This window comes from Drosophila melanogaster, chromosome 3L, assembly GCF_000001215.4.
Source record: "Drosophila melanogaster chromosome 3L".
Taxonomy (NCBI): domain Eukaryota; kingdom Metazoa; phylum Arthropoda; class Insecta; order Diptera; family Drosophilidae; genus Drosophila; species Drosophila melanogaster.
The window spans coordinates 19,590,746-19,606,153 of record NT_037436.4 but is presented as its reverse complement, the minus strand read 5'-3'; the positions used below and the strand labels follow the sequence as shown (position 1 = coordinate 19,606,153).

General features: G+C 46.4%; 4 protein-coding genes across 9 annotated transcripts; 2 read left to right on the top strand and 2 right to left on the bottom strand.

Annotated features, from left to right (window-relative positions):
* Positions 1 to 63: 63 nt before the first annotated feature.
* lush lies at positions 64 to 1,756 on the top strand. 2 transcript variants are annotated; one of them, NM_079438.3, is made up of 4 exons: positions 64 to 92; positions 708 to 1,124; positions 1,180 to 1,330; positions 1,391 to 1,756. In NM_079438.3, the coding sequence occupies exons 2-4, from the start codon at positions 903 to 905 to the stop codon at positions 1,477 to 1,479; spliced, it is 462 nt and encodes a 153-aa protein (NP_524162.1). In that variant the 5' UTR covers positions 64 to 92; positions 708 to 902; the 3' UTR covers positions 1,480 to 1,756. The 2 variants fall into 2 exon arrangements, with proteins under 2 accessions (NP_524162.1, NP_001163468.1); NM_001169997.1 differs by lacking the exon at positions 64 to 92 and adding an exon at positions 183 to 198 and having other exon boundaries at positions 1,391 to 1,746.
* Positions 1,757 to 2,033: 277 nt separating this feature from the next.
* Positions 2,034 to 4,521, bottom strand: CG9368 (uncharacterized protein). 3 transcript variants are annotated; one of them, NM_168804.3, is made up of 3 exons: positions 4,178 to 4,521; positions 4,094 to 4,112; positions 2,034 to 3,498 (listed from the first exon to the last, which is right to left on the bottom strand). In NM_168804.3, exons 1-3 carry the CDS (start codon positions 4,379 to 4,381, stop codon positions 3,173 to 3,175), a joined length of 549 nt encoding a protein of 182 aa, NP_730432.1. In that variant the 5' UTR covers positions 4,382 to 4,521; the 3' UTR covers positions 2,034 to 3,172. The 3 variants fall into 3 exon arrangements, with proteins under 3 accessions (NP_730432.1, NP_730433.1, NP_001262057.1); NM_168805.3 differs by having other exon boundaries at positions 2,034 to 3,483; NM_001275128.1 differs by having other exon boundaries at positions 2,034 to 4,112.
* A 250-nt stretch (positions 4,522 to 4,771) lies between these two features.
* Taf6 (TBP-associated factor 6) lies at positions 4,772 to 7,066 on the bottom strand. 2 transcript variants are annotated; one of them, NM_079437.4, is made up of 4 exons: positions 6,110 to 7,066; positions 5,878 to 6,047; positions 5,365 to 5,820; positions 4,772 to 5,244 (listed from the first exon to the last, which is right to left on the bottom strand). In NM_079437.4, the coding sequence occupies exons 1-4, from the start codon at positions 6,992 to 6,994 to the stop codon at positions 4,935 to 4,937; spliced, it is 1,821 nt and encodes a 606-aa protein (NP_524161.2). In that variant the 5' UTR covers positions 6,995 to 7,066; the 3' UTR covers positions 4,772 to 4,934. The 2 variants fall into 2 exon arrangements, with proteins under 2 accessions (NP_524161.2, NP_001262056.1); NM_001275127.1 differs by having other exon boundaries at positions 4,772 to 5,241.
* Positions 7,067 to 7,398: 332 nt separating this feature from the next.
* Positions 7,399 to 15,381, top strand: ash1 (absent, small, or homeotic discs 1). 2 transcript variants are annotated; one of them, NM_079436.3, is made up of 6 exons: positions 7,399 to 7,768; positions 7,898 to 7,998; positions 8,061 to 12,803; positions 12,867 to 14,336; positions 14,396 to 14,602; positions 14,673 to 15,381. In NM_079436.3, exons 2-6 carry the CDS (start codon positions 7,918 to 7,920, stop codon positions 14,850 to 14,852), a joined length of 6,681 nt encoding a protein of 2,226 aa, NP_524160.2. In that variant the 5' UTR covers positions 7,399 to 7,768; positions 7,898 to 7,917; the 3' UTR covers positions 14,853 to 15,381. The 2 variants fall into 2 exon arrangements, with proteins under 2 accessions (NP_524160.2, NP_001246834.1); NM_001259905.1 differs by having other exon boundaries at positions 7,399 to 7,783.
* Positions 15,382 to 15,408: the final 27 nt, after the last annotated feature.

Sequence of the window (15,408 nt, the reverse complement as noted above, 5' to 3'; positions counted from 1 at the left end):
GGCAACATGTTGCCAGGGGCGAGTAGTGCCCATGATGATCAGTTTGGATTCTCCGAGGCGAACGTGATGTGCATCGCAAATGATCCGGTTCGGTGGGTTTTGATTCCATAGAAGTATCATCTCCGAAATACTAAGGAAGATTTTATACTCAGTTATATTCTCTATTTAATTGCCTTTTGACGCTTGCACATCAAAGTAGTAATAATAAATCAATTGCACGGCACAACCGGAATCGAAGAAAACATTTGCGATGCACGGTTTGATTGTCACTGCAGAAATGATTTTAATGTCTTAATTTAAAACCCAACCCTTTAACATTTTAACATAATTTAAGTAATAGTATTGAATGATGGAGGCGAAGAAAATGGAATGGGGCGACTTCAGTTGGCAGATTATGTTATTATGTAATAAGACGAATACCGAATAAGTGTACTAAAAAATAAGTTTAAAATAGAAAGCGTCAAACAAATAATTAGTCAAAATATCCTTAAAAAATATTTAAAATATATTATTTTAATATTATTGCGAAGACCATATTTTTATTATTTAACAATTTTTATAGGTAGAGCACTGGATTTGAATTTCTGGGAATATTATATGATCACATATACATATGAATATACATATATGCGGTGCTATAAACTCATCGCTTACCCACTTTATCCTGAAAATTGGTTTAAAAATTATTATTTATTATTTTTTAACAGGTATCTCTAAAATTCGACTATTGTCGTGTCATTCAAATGGTACAAATACAACTTCCTAGTCAACTCAAATGGCGTGCGAGTGTGTTACTTAATTATTAATCCCTGCGATTTAATTACCACCTTTCCCTGCCACCATGATCACCTATAAAACTCTCCTACGACATGGTTACTCAACGTATTTAGCTTTCCGCCACCATGAAGCATTGGAAACGACGCTCTTCCGCTGTTTTCGCGATCGTCCTGCAAGTGCTGGTACTCCTGCTACCCGATCCTGCAGTTGCCATGACGATGGAGCAGTTCTTGACCTCGCTAGACATGATCCGCAGTGGCTGTGCGCCGAAGTTTAAGCTCAAAACAGAAGATCTCGATCGGCTTCGCGTGGGTGATTTCAACTTTCCGCCATCGCAGGATCTTATGGTGAATGCCGCTTTCATTTTGCAGGCACCAGTGTTTGAATCCTTTATCCTTTTAGTGCTACACAAAGTGTGTGTCTTTGATGGCGGGCACTGTGAACAAAAAGGGGGAGTTCAACGCTCCCAAGGCGCTGGCCCAACTTCCGCATCTGGTTCCCCCGGAAATGATGGAGATGTCCAGGAAATCCGTTGAAGCTTGTCGGGATACGCGTAACTACACCCACACTTACCTTTCATAGCTGTAAATATATGTAAGGTATATCTTTGCAGATAAACAATTTAAGGAATCTTGCGAGAGGGTCTACCAGACGGCCAAGTGCTTCTCTGAAAACGCCGATGGGCAGTTCATGTGGCCTTAAAAATGTTTCTGGAAACTAAATTCATACTGGTTCATCCTTTAATGACCAATCCTTGGATGATTGCTTTATTATCTATGTTGAAATCATCAAATAGAATTGGAATTCGTAAAACATAAATTATGACAAGAAAGGAAGTTAGCTTCAAAAAGCCGAAGTATATACTTATATACCCTTGCAGTAATATGATGTTGATTAAATTGAAACCAAAATTTATATATTAAAGACAACTTATGTATACAGAATAACATCAATTTATGATTAAAAACGACGAAACTGTAGTTTGTGTTATATTATTTCATTCGAAACTCTATTTTCCGACTATTCGTATGCCTATATGACAAAGTCGTCCAATTCTGATTGAATCAAAACTGAAATTATATATTGTCAAAGTAACAAAGAACATTTTGTTTAAATTAATTTTTCGATTATGTATATACCCGCAATCGACTGAATTCGATAAGCAAATCTTTTTTTTTGAAAACAATCTTTAATCATATATTTGAAAACCTTTTTGTAGATTAAAATGGCACCCCAAAATATAAACACGCCGCATTGATTTCAAACATGTTATAGTTTATTGCTGATATTATTAACTAAATACAACGGTTTTATGTTTGCATAACGCATACTTATACATTTTGTAATCGATAAACATCCAATTGGCTTAGCAATGCATTCAAACTTAGGGAGATCTTTGCATTCAAGAGGTTACAAAATAAATGCAAATCTTATACAAAATGGTTGCCTTGCAAATCTGCGTACAAAGTTCTCTGTAATCGAGAGTAATCGATATCTTAAATTTCGGTTTCGGTATAGGAGTAGTGTCTTTATATATGTATGTAGATCTCTCCAAAAAGGGTCTCACAAAAATATATCCGATTAGAGCGTGTGTGCGGATTAGTTGATGAATTTGATGAGGATGTTCGAGGAAACCTGTGTAAACAACTAAGAGTCTAATGACATTCACACGTATATATAGTAGTTAGTACATTGTATATAAAATCAGTACACATTAATGCTTGTATATTGAACCGTTTGTTGTTAGCTGCTTTGGTTTGGTTTGGAAATACTTTTAACTGCTACACACACACATCTAAATAGGTTGGTGGTTCCGTAGACAACTATAGTCATACACATACACATATAGTTAGGTATATAATTTGATATATCGTAGTTATAATTAGGTGGAGATTCGGGGCAAACCCTCGTCGATTCCACTGGGATTGTGTAATGCCGTTGATTGTGTTGTGCGTGGGGACCAAATAATGTCTGAGAGCTGGAGAGTGTATACAAATGTCGTATATAGGGGTTTTCTCCTTTCATAACTAGCCTAGAAGAGTTGCTTGTGCTTCGAGTTGAGTTTTCGTTAACATTACGATCTGGGATCACATTTGGGTATATCAAACAATATAGTAGAGAGCTAAAGCTTTTCCATCAGCCCTGTTCTATGCGATTTTAAGATTCCTTTGCAGGGCTTACACCATAAACTTGGTGGTCTTCAAGGGGAAGACGTAGAATTTGGTTTGTGCCTAAGACGTTTGAGCGAAGAAAATGCTTCTGGACAGGATCCATTAAGGTGGTAAGATGACAGTAGACGATTGCTGAGTAAGAGTTCATTGTTCAGGAAGGGGTTGGTGGTAATTTTGATTATGTTTTCCCATTGCATGGACAACCATTGTCCATTATAGCTAGCTTAGTCCATCAGTCGAACGCCGGCTTGAACGTCATCGGCCATGCTGACTCCCTTCTTTTTCTTGCCTTCGCCGGCGGGCTTCTTCTTGGTCAGGACTAGGGTTTCCGGCTCATTCTGCGACTGCTGACGCTTGCCATTTCCGCTGGCTCCGCCACCACCACCTCCGCCGCCTCCCCCTCCGCCGCTGTTGCTTCTCAGCTTGAAACGCGTCGTGGCCGCCGCCGCATTGTTGTTGGCGCAATTGCATATGGCATCGAAGATCCGCACCACGAATCCTCGAGCGCGATTCACCACCTTGCCGTTCTTAAAATCTGGTATGGCGAAACCTGAGAGGTTAGTGCATGCGAGGCGCAGAGAGTACAAAAATACGGAAATAAAGATCAGTGATACGCAAAATACAAGTTAAGTGCAACAAAATATGGTCATGCAATCGAGCTGGCTGGGTTTTTTGGAAAATGGGTGAAAATGGCGTGCGAATGCGTTTATATATTCTAAATTATATGCTTTCCTCAGTTTTAATTGCCATCTGTTAACAACCGTGGAGGAGGCCCACAACGGTCGCCCTGTCATCAGTTAGTTAGGTCAGCCCACTTTTATCAAACAAGTTACAACATTACGCGACAGTTCTCTTAATTTCAGCACGAAGATTATACTTTCCTAAATATTTGCAATATTTGAGATTTAGACCTCATCCACCAACTTTTAGCCTAGGCACTCTTAGGTGTCAAGCGAGTTCATTGCCACGAAAGTCATCGATACAAAAATACTTAAGCAAGACTAAGAAAAGGATTTGTGCACAAGTGTCTATTCAGCGGCCAGCACTTGGCAAGGGTTTGCGCTGAAGTGCTCGAAAGGGAAAAGCAATACACTATCCAAATAGCTAAGAAGTGAAATGTACTGAACCACACTGCGTATACTTACTCGGTCGTTTTTCCTTGCCCTGCAAGGGAAGTTACAAGTTAGTTCAGTTAGCTCGAAAACGAATATTAGATATGTGTGGTCAACCTGTTGCGATTTCTGGCTCTCAACTGCCCGCCTGTTCGCCTCCGTCTCAGCCCGCAGGAGCACATCGTCGAGCGCCTCCCGCAACGCGGCCATGTTCTGGGGATTTTGCTTGAAGGCCTCAATCCGCGCCTCCAGTGACTCCGTTTCGATTCCATCAACGCTGTCCGGAGACGCTGGCTCGGGATCCGCAAATCTGGCATGCATCTTTCCTGGGTTTTTGTGAGAATTCCTTTTTATCCTTTGAAAATGCTGCCAGAAGCGTTTCGAGCTTTGCCTTTGTCCTGCGATGGGTATCTACAAGGAGTGCTGAGCAGAGCTCTTTGTGCGTTCACCCAGCAATGCGCTGGAGAAATCAATAGCAAGCCACTTGGGGGCCCATACCCGCACATGCGTGCTGACTGCGTGGGCAAGCTTTCGATTTGTGGGGTGGGAGAGCAGTCAGTTGATTTCAACAGTTCGTTATTTACAGAACTGTAGCTTAATATTTCTATGGGAAATCCTTAAATAATGTTTTTTTTTTTGCTTGCTAAGAAGAACTAAATCCATTTTACACAAAACGTGTGAAAATAATGATTTAATATTCTTCCTATTTGTGTGGTTACATTTTTTTGGGGTAGGAACCCGCATTTTTTATTTTATTGCATACAATATGACAAAATGTGGACTACGAACTAAGCTGGCTACTCCAGGTGCGAGAGATCGTCCAGCTCGGGCGGTGCGCGCACAATCTCCGTCTCAATGATCAGCGAGTTGGCGTCTAGGATGCTCTGAAAGATTGAACTGTTATACCATCAACTGCTGGCGCTTCGCTACCGGCAATAACACACACATTATCGCTGCTCCGCTGTGCAGCCGCTAGTAGACTGCCGCTCGAGCTTGAGTTCGAATTGGAGGCACTGGCAGCGTTGGAGGCCGCGGAGAGGACCACGCTGTGCGGAGAGCTGCCACGCCGCACCACCTTCGCCTGGCCCTGCTGCGGCGAGTTCTGGGTGACTATCACAAACTTTTGCGCCGGCTGGTTGGCCTGAATGGCTCTTATTTGCGGCAGGGACGAGACTCCGGGACTTCTAAAACAAAAGAATATTTAACCGCTTAGTAATGGGCATAAAAAGACATGTCAACATGGTTTCCATTAGGAATCAAATGCTTGGCTGGAATTTTATTTTATGCTTAAAAGTGTTATTTACCCCTGTCTCTGTGTGGTGGGCATGGACACTCGTCCGATGGTTGTTGCTGTTTGTGCTGCACTCGTGATGGGTGCCGTGTTGATAGTGTTGGATGACAGGGTTACAATGCTTGAGGCGGGCGCATTTCGAACTTTGACTACTGCCTGGCACAGCGACGGCCCCAGGAAGCCAAAGTCGTTCTTGTAGTCCTCCGCTGTATCTGGCGCTGAGCGCATTTGCCTGAGAATCGGGGGACAGCACTTCTGAAGCATGGCGCGGATGTGACCTGCTGCTGTCTTGTCAGTGTTGCTGATGGAGGTGCCGAGCAGGTGAGGTTCAATGCGCTCCGATATGAACTTAAGGCGGGGTATGATGAAAACCTTTATGACTTCGCCCCCCAGCTCCGAGAGACCCGCAATAGAGCCGTAAAGCGAGGACAGGTGGGTCTTGTCGTTCTGCAGGGCCTTGCTGAAGATGCTGAAGGTTGGGAAATGGATGTTAAAAGGTTATTTAATTTAAGTGGATGTGATTTACCGGGTGACACGGGTTTGCAGATTGTTGGTTAGGGTATTGAAGTTCTTGCAGATTTGAGCCATCAGTCGGGAGGCAAAGTCTCGCAGGGCCCAGTGATTGTCCAGCTCGGGGCGCATACACAGCTGTTTGGACACAATGCACGTCATCACCGAGGGTATCAGTTCGTGGAGCTATGCGGAGACAACATCGTTTTTATGAGAAACAAAGAACAATACAATAAGAAATTTCTTACGTATTTCTCCAGAAACAGCGAAGGATTATCCAGAAGCGCACGAACCATGCGCATGAGGTAAATAAGCAACGCCAAGTTGTTCTGAACCACATTGACCTTAACTCCCTCGGCAATGAAGGTGCACATGCGGGGAAGCATTTCGTGCAGGCCAGGATCGGATCCCAGCGACTGCAGCGCTTCCCCGCGCCGCGGCTCATCAGATCCCACGCACGCCTCGGTGATCTCCTTGTAGTACAACTGCTGCTCCACGGACAACTCGTGCGTGGCCAGTTGCTTGACATGAATGGTCTCCACGTTTTTCAGCTTGTGTATCTTGCCGGTGGTGGGTTTGCCTGCCGCATCTTTGTTTAGGCCTTGATCCATCTTAATAACTGGATTGACCGAGTCCAGTAACTGGGAATCCTTCGAGAGCGGAGGGGGGTTTTCGGGCACAGTGGGTTGCACTCCCTCCACAACAAACCAATGGGAGCGCAGGGTGAGATCCAGGGGAATTTTTACAGAGTTGGTGGATGTGATTTCTCCTAGGTCGATTTCCTTGTCCTCGGTGAAGTGCAGCTCCCGTCCTCCGCCAGATGCGAAGCGGAATGGAATGAAGTCCTTGGCTACGAAACCGTACTGCGGCTCCACATTTCGCACCTTAAGGGACATGTCGATGTCCCGCACTGAGAGCTTCTGCCGCTTGGCGTGGTTCATGAACTTGGCCGCATCCTGTACAATCCTCTTCAGCTTGATGGACACATCCTCCGCTAGTTCCTTGGCGGCGTCATCCGACAGGGAGCCCACTCCGATGCTCTCCGCGATCACCTTCATGGACTCCGCCGAGATGCTGGAGCCGTACAGCATGCTGCTGGAGGGGCTGCTCGGTTTCGACGGTTTTCCACTCATTTCCCAGGTTTTTACAAATAAACAAATAATAATCGCCGAGCTGCTCGGCCAGTGTGCACACACCCAAAAGAGAAAATCTAGCTATTCTGGCTTTTTTGTTGTTTCATATCGTCTGCTATAATTAGTTTTATGGTCACCTAAAATTTTGCTATTTGCGAGTTCATGTAAGGAATATATTCCCATAACAAATATTTAGTTACAATAGTAAAAAAAATATAAGAATTCATTTTTAATTCATAAAAAATGTCATATTAATATTACTGGTTTCACATTGTTATACAATAATCGGCTTGTTTTTTTCCAGCTATTTTTGAATAGAATCCACTATTGTTCGCGATAGTTGCCTGCTAAATTCCGCCGCAAGGTCACACTGTCGCGTAGACATCACGTACACCCCAGCTGGGCACACTGAAACGCAGTCTTTTTCTTTATTTATGTTCGTAAATTTTTGGTTGCCTGGCTTTTTGTTGTTGCGCCACATTAACAATAACAATTGATGCGCCCCGCCACCGCCCACTAGTCGCGAAAAAAGTGAATTATCGGTACCGCGGATTAATGTGCCACATGCGAGAAGCGTTGCAACGTTGCGCCGTCGTCGGGCGTCGAACAAAGCAGTTTTTGGGAAAGTGAAAACGGCGCCATTTTAGAAGCAGGCAAGCCACGGCCTAAGGCTCAAGAAAAGTGCAAATGCAATGTGTGCAGCAATAGATTGTCATTTCGGCACAAACGAAACCGACTACTGAGGTCTACTACTAGCCCAGAAAACAATCAAGCGTAAGTGTGCTGTAGGTAATGGTTTTTTTTTTGGACGATGTCACCGCGGTTTGACCTACTTTAAAGGCGATTAAGAGTGCCACCAAATCGAATTAAAAACACTTGGCTAACAAAAGCGAACCTTTGCAGCTCCCCAGCGACTCCAAAATATGAGCTGTAGCCAAAATGAGACGGCAGCAGCAAAGGTTCTGGAAACGCAACGCGCACAAGAATCCGGCAGTGAAAATGAGGCAAGTCTTTAAAATGGCACCCTTTATGCAATGCTATATGTAAAGTGTGTTGTTCTCCTCAGGAAACCGATTCCATTACGGATCAATCGAGCCAGTCGAAGTCGATCAAGTCAGCCACCCAGTTTAGCGTGCAGCGTTCGGACACCGATGGACTGCGAATGAGAATCTCGGCCATCCGCCCCACGTTAGGAGTCGTAGCAACCAAGAAACCCCCAAAGTCCAGAAAAATGTCTACCCAGGACACCGAGTCCGGCTGCTCGGAGGCCAAAAATAGAGCGGTCAGCAAGAAAGTGAAGGTCAAGCGCAAGAAGCTGGCAAGTTCCAGTGGGATTAGTAAATCGGACAAAGTGTCTAAGTCTAAGAAGTCACAGATCTCGGCATTTTCCTCGGACTCAGAGGACGATCTGCCCTTGAAGGTGCATCAGCAGAGAGCTCCGCGAGTGCTGCTAAGTGCTATCATCCAGGCGGCACAGTCGGCCAGCAAACCCACCCTCGATATCGGAATCTCGTCCAGCGACAACGAGTTACCTAACCTGGTGCAGGCGGCTATCAAGCGAGTGGAGAGCGATACGGAGGACACAACTGTGGAAGGAAGTTTCCGCAAAGCGGCCAAGGACAAGAACCTACCCCAGTACCAGTCAACTTTGCTGCAAGACTTCATGGAGAAGACTCAGATGCTGGGGCAGACCGTCAATGCGAAGCTTGCGGAGGAGAAAGTGGCTAAAGCTAAGGAGGAGACCCTAGTCCAAACAGCTGTTCCTCGAAAGCGCAGAGGTAGACCCAAAAAAGTGGTTCCCACAGTTCCTGCCCCAGGAAACTCTGGCCCTGCTATAAACGAATCTGCCGATTCGGGTGTGATAAGCACCACTAGCACAACGCAGAGCACTACTCCCTCCCCGAAAATGCAAAATGAGAATGCTGTGCCGACGGGATCGCTGCCAATCGCCTCCAGCAGCAAGCCTAAGATCGACATGGCGTATCTGGACAAGCGAATGTATGCCACTGAGCGGGTGCTCTATCCACCGCCCAGGAGTAAGCGACGGCAGAACAATAAAAAGACAGCCTGCAGTTCATCCAACAAAGAGGAACTTCAGCTTGATCCGCTGTGGCGAGAGATCGACGTGAACAAGAAGTTTAGGCTGAGGAGTATGAGTGTGGGTGCGGCTAGTGGAACAGGAGCAAGCACCACTATTTGCAGTAAGGTCTTGGCCGCTAAGAGCGGTTACGTCTCGGATTACGGAAGCGTACGACATCAGCGGAGCAGCCACAACCACAACTCCGGTTACAAGTCCGATGCCAGCTGCAAGAGTCGATACAGCACCAAGAGTTGTATGAGTCGCAGGAGCAGGGCAAAGAGCTGCGGCTACCGGAGTGATTGCAAGGAATCTGGAAAGTCAGGCCTAAGGATGAGGCGGAAGCGCCGGGCTTCCATGCTCTTGAAGAGCTCAGCAGACGATACTGTCGAGGACCAGGACATCCTTCAGCTAGCTGGATTATCTCTGGGCCAGAGCAGTGAGGAGAGCAACGAATACATCAGTAAGCCGAGCCTTAAAAGCCTTCCCACGACAAGTGCCAGCAAGAAGTACGGCGAAATCAATCGCTATGTGACCACCGGGCAGTATTTCGGTCGAGGCGGTAGTTTGTCTGCCACCAACCCGGATAACTTCATTAGTAAAATGATGAACCAGCGTAAAGAAACCCCGGCTCCCAGCAAATCGTCCTGCAAGATTAAATCTCGCCGCTCATCGGCAGCCAGTATGTGCAGCAGCTATGTGTCTGGGGTGTCTAGAATGCGTCGCAGACATCGCCGGAAGAGTTTCAGTCACAACAAATCATTGAACATTGATTCCAAGCTGCTCACCGAAATCGAGATAATCACAAGCACCTTCAACTCAAGGTGTCGCATCCAAGATGATCGTTTGACCGGAAGCAGTGGCAAAGAGAAGCTATTGGCCGATGCCAACAAGCTGCAGGCCACCCTAGCAGCACCAAGCCCTGCCCAGCAGTTGACTCTGAATGGAGGAGGACCAGCTTCCACCCTTTCCAAACCATTAAAACGGGGCCTAAAGAAGAGAAAGCTGAGTGAGCCCCTAGTGGACTTCGCTATGCTATCAGCTAGCGCTAGTGGAACTCCCAATGGCAGCGGAAGCAGTAATGGAAATACCAAACGACGACACAAGAAATCTCAAAGCAATGACAGTTCCAGTCCCGATGATCACAAGTTGCCGTTGAAAAAGCGCCACTATCTTTTGACTCCAGGAGAGCGTCCGCCGGCGGAAGTAGCATTCGCCAATGGGAAATTGAACGCAGAGGCCTGGGCTGCAGCCGCGGCGGCTGCTAAGAGCACTGCGTCTACCAAATCGCAAGCCCAGTTTAATGCTAGGAGCGTAAAATCTGCGCTAACGCCCAAAAAAAGACATCTCCTAGAGCAACCTACGTCTGTGAGCGGAGCTGGCTCGTCGGCCAGTAATTCTCCCCTGAGAATTGTTGTCGATAATAATTCCATAAGTGGTGGAAAGTTGCTGGATATAAGTCCTAGTTCCTTGTGTTCCCTCAAACAGCAGAGGAGAGGAGGAGCAGCTAAACAGAAGGTGTCGGCAGCGAAGGACCTCGTTCAGCTTCAATCCCCAGCTGGTAGCTATCCTCCCCCCGGTGTGTTCGAGCCATCTGTGGAGCTGGAAATCCAAATTCCTCTTAGTAAACTGAACGAATCCGTCATAACCAAAGCAGAGGTCGAATCTCCACTGCTCTCAGCATTGGACATTAAGGAGGATACGAAAAAGGAGGTTGGCCAGCGCGTTGTCGAAACCTTGCTACACAAAACGGGAGGCAATCTTCTTCTGAAACGCAAGCGGAAAAAGATAAATCGAACTGGATTTCCCACTGTTCGCAGGAAGAAACGTAAAGTTAGCGTGGAGCAGCAAACAACAGCCGTGATTGATGAGCACGAGCCGGAGTTTGATCCCGATGATGAGCCACTGCAATCCCTAAGAGAGACCAGGAGTAGCAATAATGTCAATGTGCAGGCGGCACCTAATCCTCCACTGGATTGCGAGCGAGTTCCCCAAGCAGGCGAGGCCAGAGAAACCTTTGTGGCCAGGACCAATCAAAAAGCCCCTCGATTATCGGTGGTGGCCCTGGAGCGCCTACAGCGTCCTCAAACACCAGCTAGAGGAAGACCGCGAGGTAGAAAACCTAAGAACAGGGAACAAGCTGAAGCTGCACCTCAACCGCCGCCCAAATCGGAACCTGAGATAAGGCCAGCCAAAAAACGTGGCCGGCAACCCAAGCAGCCGGTACTGGAAGAGCCACCACCCACACCACCTCCTCAACAGAAAAAAAACAAAATGGAACCAAATATTAGACTACCAGATGGCATCGATCCCAATACGAATTTCAGCTGCAAGATTCGCTTGAAGCGGCGAAAGAACTTAGAGGCTGGAACCCAACCAAAAAAGGAGAAGCCAGTCCAGCCAGTGACGGTGGAAGAGATTCCACCAGAAATTCCCGTCAGTCAAGAAGAAATAGATGCAGAAGCAGAGGCTAAACGGCTAGACAGTATTCCTACCGAGCACGATCCCTTGCCTGCCAGTGAGTCCCACAACCCCGGTCCGCAGGACTATGCCAGTTGCAGTGAATCCAGCGAGGACAAGGCATCAACCACATCCTTGCGGAAACTATCTAAGGTCAAGAAGACCTATCTTGTAGCAGGACTCTTCTCGAATCATTACAAACAATCCCTGATGCCGCCCCCAGCAAAGGTGAACAAAAAACCAGGCCTGGAGGAGCAAGTGGGTCCTGCGAGCCTTCTACCACCACCTCCCTATTGCGAAAAGTACCTCCGAAGGACTGAAATGGACTTTGAGCTACCTTACGACATTTGGTGGGCTTACACTAATTCCAAATTACCCACTCGAAACGTTGTGCCATCCTGGAATTACCGAAAGATCCGCACCAATGTATACGCAGAGTCAGTGCGTCCAAATTTGGCGGGATTCGATCATCCCACCTGTAACTGTAAGAACCAGGGCGAGAAGTCTTGTTTGGACAACTGTCTCAACCGCATGGTTTATACGGAGTGCTCGCCCAGCAATTGCCCGGCTGGAGAGAAGTGCCGAAATCAGAAGATCCAGCGACATGCCGTCGCACCCGGAGTGGAGCGCTTTATGACGGCAGATAAAGGATGGGGAGTGCGAACTAAGCTACCCATTGCGAAGGGAACCTACATTCTGGAGTACGTGGGCGAGGTAGTCACGGAAAAGGAATTCAAGCAGAGGATGGCCAGCATCTACCTAAATGACACCCACCACTATTGCTTACATTTGGATGGAGGACTGGTTATCGACGGTCAGCGGATGGGCAGCGATTGTAGGTTTGTCAACCATTCTTGCGAACCCAATTGCGAGATGCAAAAATGGAGTGTTAACGGCCTATCTAGAATGGTTTTATTCGCCAAAAGAGCCATAGAGGAGGGGGAGGAGCTGACATACGATTACAACTTTTCGCTGTTCAATCCCTCAGAGGGTCAGCCCTGCAGGTGCAACACGCCCCAGTGTCGTGGTGTCATTGGTGGCAAGTCGCAGAGAGTTAAACCCCTTCCTGCTGTGGAGGCCAAGCCATCTGGAGAGGGACTTTCTGGCCGAAACGGGCGCCAACGGAAGCAGAAGGCCAAAAAGCATGCTCAACGGCAGGCGGGAAAAGATATTTCATCAGCAGTGGCGGTGGCAAAGCTTCAACCATTGTCCGAAAAAGAAAAGAAACTGGTCAGACAATTCAACACATTTCTAGTCAGGAACTTCGAAAAGGTTGGTTTACTTATTTTAATATACGAAATATATATTAAAAAATATTTATTTATCTTTCATTAGATACGCAGATGCAAGGCCAAGCGGGCGTCAGATGCAGCGGCGACTGCATCCTCGCCAGCACTTGGCACCACTAATGGGGACATTCCTGGTAGACGTCCCTCCACACCATCTTCTCCTTCCTTGGCAGCGCAGATTTCCGCGCTCTGCTCGCCTCGCAACATAAAAACCCGTGGACTCACACAGGCAGTGCATGATCCCGAACTAGAGAAAATGGCCAAAATGGCTGTAGTTCTAAGGGATATTTGCAGTGCCATGGAGACCCTCAAAATGTCCGATTTGTTGACGACAGTGTCCAGCAAGAAAAAGAAGCCTATAAAGACCACTTTGAGTGGAAAATTGGGTTCTACAGCTGCAACTTCAAAAGTGGAATTCAGATCGATACAAGCCCAGGTGGAGCAGGGACATTACAAAACGCCGCAGGAATTCGATGACCACATGCAGCAGCTCTTTGTGGAGGCCAAGCAGCAACACGGCGATGATGAGGGCAAGGAAAAAGCGCTGCAGTCCCTGAAGGATAGCTATGAGCAACAGAAGATCGCCAGCTATGTTCAGCTGGTGGAGATTCTTGGTGATTCGGAATCGTTGCAGAGCTTTAAACCAAAGGAAGTGCTTTCGTCAGAGGAGGAACCTGGAAAGATAGCAGTGAAGAAATCACCAGGAGCAAAGGAAAGAGATTCCCCAATTGTGCCATTGAAAGTGACTCCGCCACCCCTGCTTCCTATTGAGGCCTCTCCTGATGAGGATGTAATCCGATGTATTTGTGGATTGTACAAAGATGAAGGCTTGATGATTCAGTGCTCCAAATGCATGGTGTGGCAGCATACTGAATGTACCAAAGCTGACATCGATGCGGATAATTATCAGTGCGAGCGTTGCGAGCCAAGGGAAGTGGATCGAGAAATTCCCCTGGAGGAATTTACCGAAGAGGGACACCGTTACTATCTCTCCCTAATGCGTGGTGATCTGCAGGTACGACAGGGCGATGCCGTCTATGTCCTACGAGACATCCCCATCAAGGATGAGTCCGGCAAGGTGTTACCGACGAAGAAGCACACCTATGAAACGATCGGAGCCATTGATTACCAAGAGTGCGATATCTTTCGGGTGGAGCACTTGTGGAAAAACGAACTGGGAAAGCGTTTTATATTCGGACACCATTTCCTGCGTCCTCATGAAACTTTCCACGAACCATCGCGTCGTTTCTACCCCAATGAGGTGGTACGAGTTTCACTTTATGAGGTGGTACCCATTGAGTTGGTCATTGGACGCTGCTGGGTGTTGGATCGAACAACTTTCTGTAAAGGACGCCCCATGGAATGCAACGATGAGGATCATTGCTACATCTGCGAGCTGCGTGTGGACAAGACGGCAAGGTTCTTCTCAAAGGCCAAGGCCAACCATCCAGCCTGCACCAAGAGCTATGCCTTCAGAAAATTTCCCGAGAAGATTAAGATCTCCAAGAGCTATGCGGTAAGTTTAATATTTTAAATAATAATAACGCCAGTTAACTAATGAGCATTAATGTGTAGCCCCATGATGTGGATCCGTCGTTGCTGAAGACAAGGAAGCAAAAGACTGAATTAGACGTAGGAGCCGGGCCAACAACGATGCACAAGGTGTCTGGCAGGCAGGAACAGCATCAGGCCAAGATGGTTGGGCGAAAGCCTCGTGGGATCAGTGCCCCAGCGGATGCAACTGCTGTCCATGTCGTAACACCCGTGGCGCCCAATAAACAGGTGTGCAGAGTTTTGAACAAGTTTTGAAATCAATCTATTACAATTAACTTTGTTTTCAATCTCCCTAAAGATGCTTAAGAAGAGGAAATCGCGTTTAGAGAACGTTTTGATAACTATGAAGCTTAAGTGTCTGGATGCACAAACGGCACAGGAGCAACCCATTGACTTGTCATACCTGCTGTCCGGACGCGGCGCCCGGCAGCGGAAGACCCAGCAGTCCAGTAGCAGTTCTACGGCCAACTCAACATAACCGATGTAACGCGAGTAGATTAAGCCGTGTATATACGCCTAAAGTTAGAGGCATTGATTAATATTTATGGAACTTCAATTAACAATTAGCATTTAGCCATGTAAGATGTAACGGTGATAGTAGTAATCCTAAAGTGTACATTGTTATGAACAAACTTCGTGAAAGGACTCCGGTCCCGGCTAGGATGGAACAGATTATGAATTATGGTTAATATAAGGATTTATTTAAATACTAGTGCTTACGCCACCGCACCAAGCCCCCAATTTAGATGAATTTCTTTTGTTTTTAATTGTTTATATTGGCTCTCCATATTAATTTTGTTTTACAAAACTATCCCCCTCTCGTCTTTGCAATTGAAGGCGTTTGACTTTTGCATTGTTATTTTAAATTATTGTATTATGTTATGGCTGCTTAATTATGTAACACCCGAGTAGGACAACTTATTGCGCTATTAGTTTTTAGTTATTTTCCAATTGTTATTAACTGCTAACAAAAATTTTAAAAGTGAAATAAAAAATATATTTTTATTAATCAAAGCCGAATTTTAAATGAACCG

Excerpts from the sequence above, each read along its gene's own strand:
- lush (NM_079438.3), top strand. The coding sequence starts at position 903 with ATGAAGCATTGGAAACGACGCTCTTCCGCTGTTTTCGCGATCGTCCTG. Across the intron at positions 1,125-1,179 it reads CGCCATCGCAGGATCTTATG|TGCTACACAAAGTGTGTGTC; the intron begins GTGAATGCCGCT and ends TTATCCTTTTAG. Across the intron at positions 1,331-1,390 it reads TGAAGCTTGTCGGGATACGC|ATAAACAATTTAAGGAATCT; the intron begins GTAACTACACCC and ends ATATCTTTGCAG.
- ash1 (NM_079436.3), top strand. The coding sequence starts at position 7,918 with ATGAGCTGTAGCCAAAATGAGACGGCAGCAGCAAAGGTTCTGGAAACG. Across the intron at positions 14,337-14,395 it reads AGATCTCCAAGAGCTATGCG|CCCCATGATGTGGATCCGTC; the intron begins GTAAGTTTAATA and ends ATTAATGTGTAG. Across the intron at positions 14,603-14,672 it reads CCGTGGCGCCCAATAAACAG|ATGCTTAAGAAGAGGAAATC; the intron begins GTGTGCAGAGTT and ends ATCTCCCTAAAG.
- CG9368 (NM_168804.3), bottom strand. The coding sequence starts at position 4,381 with ATGCATGCCAGATTTGCGGATCCCGAGCCAGCGTCTCCGGACAGCGTT.
- Taf6 (NM_079437.4), bottom strand. The coding sequence starts at position 6,994 with ATGAGTGGAAAACCGTCGAAACCGAGCAGCCCCTCCAGCAGCATGCTG. Across the intron at positions 5,821-5,877 it reads CTGCAAACCCGTGTCACCCG|CATCTTCAGCAAGGCCCTGC; the intron begins GTAAATCACATC and ends CCCAACCTTCAG. Across the intron at positions 5,245-5,364 it reads CCCACCACACAGAGACAGGG|AAGTCCCGGAGTCTCGTCCC; the intron begins GTAAATAACACT and ends CTTTTGTTTTAG.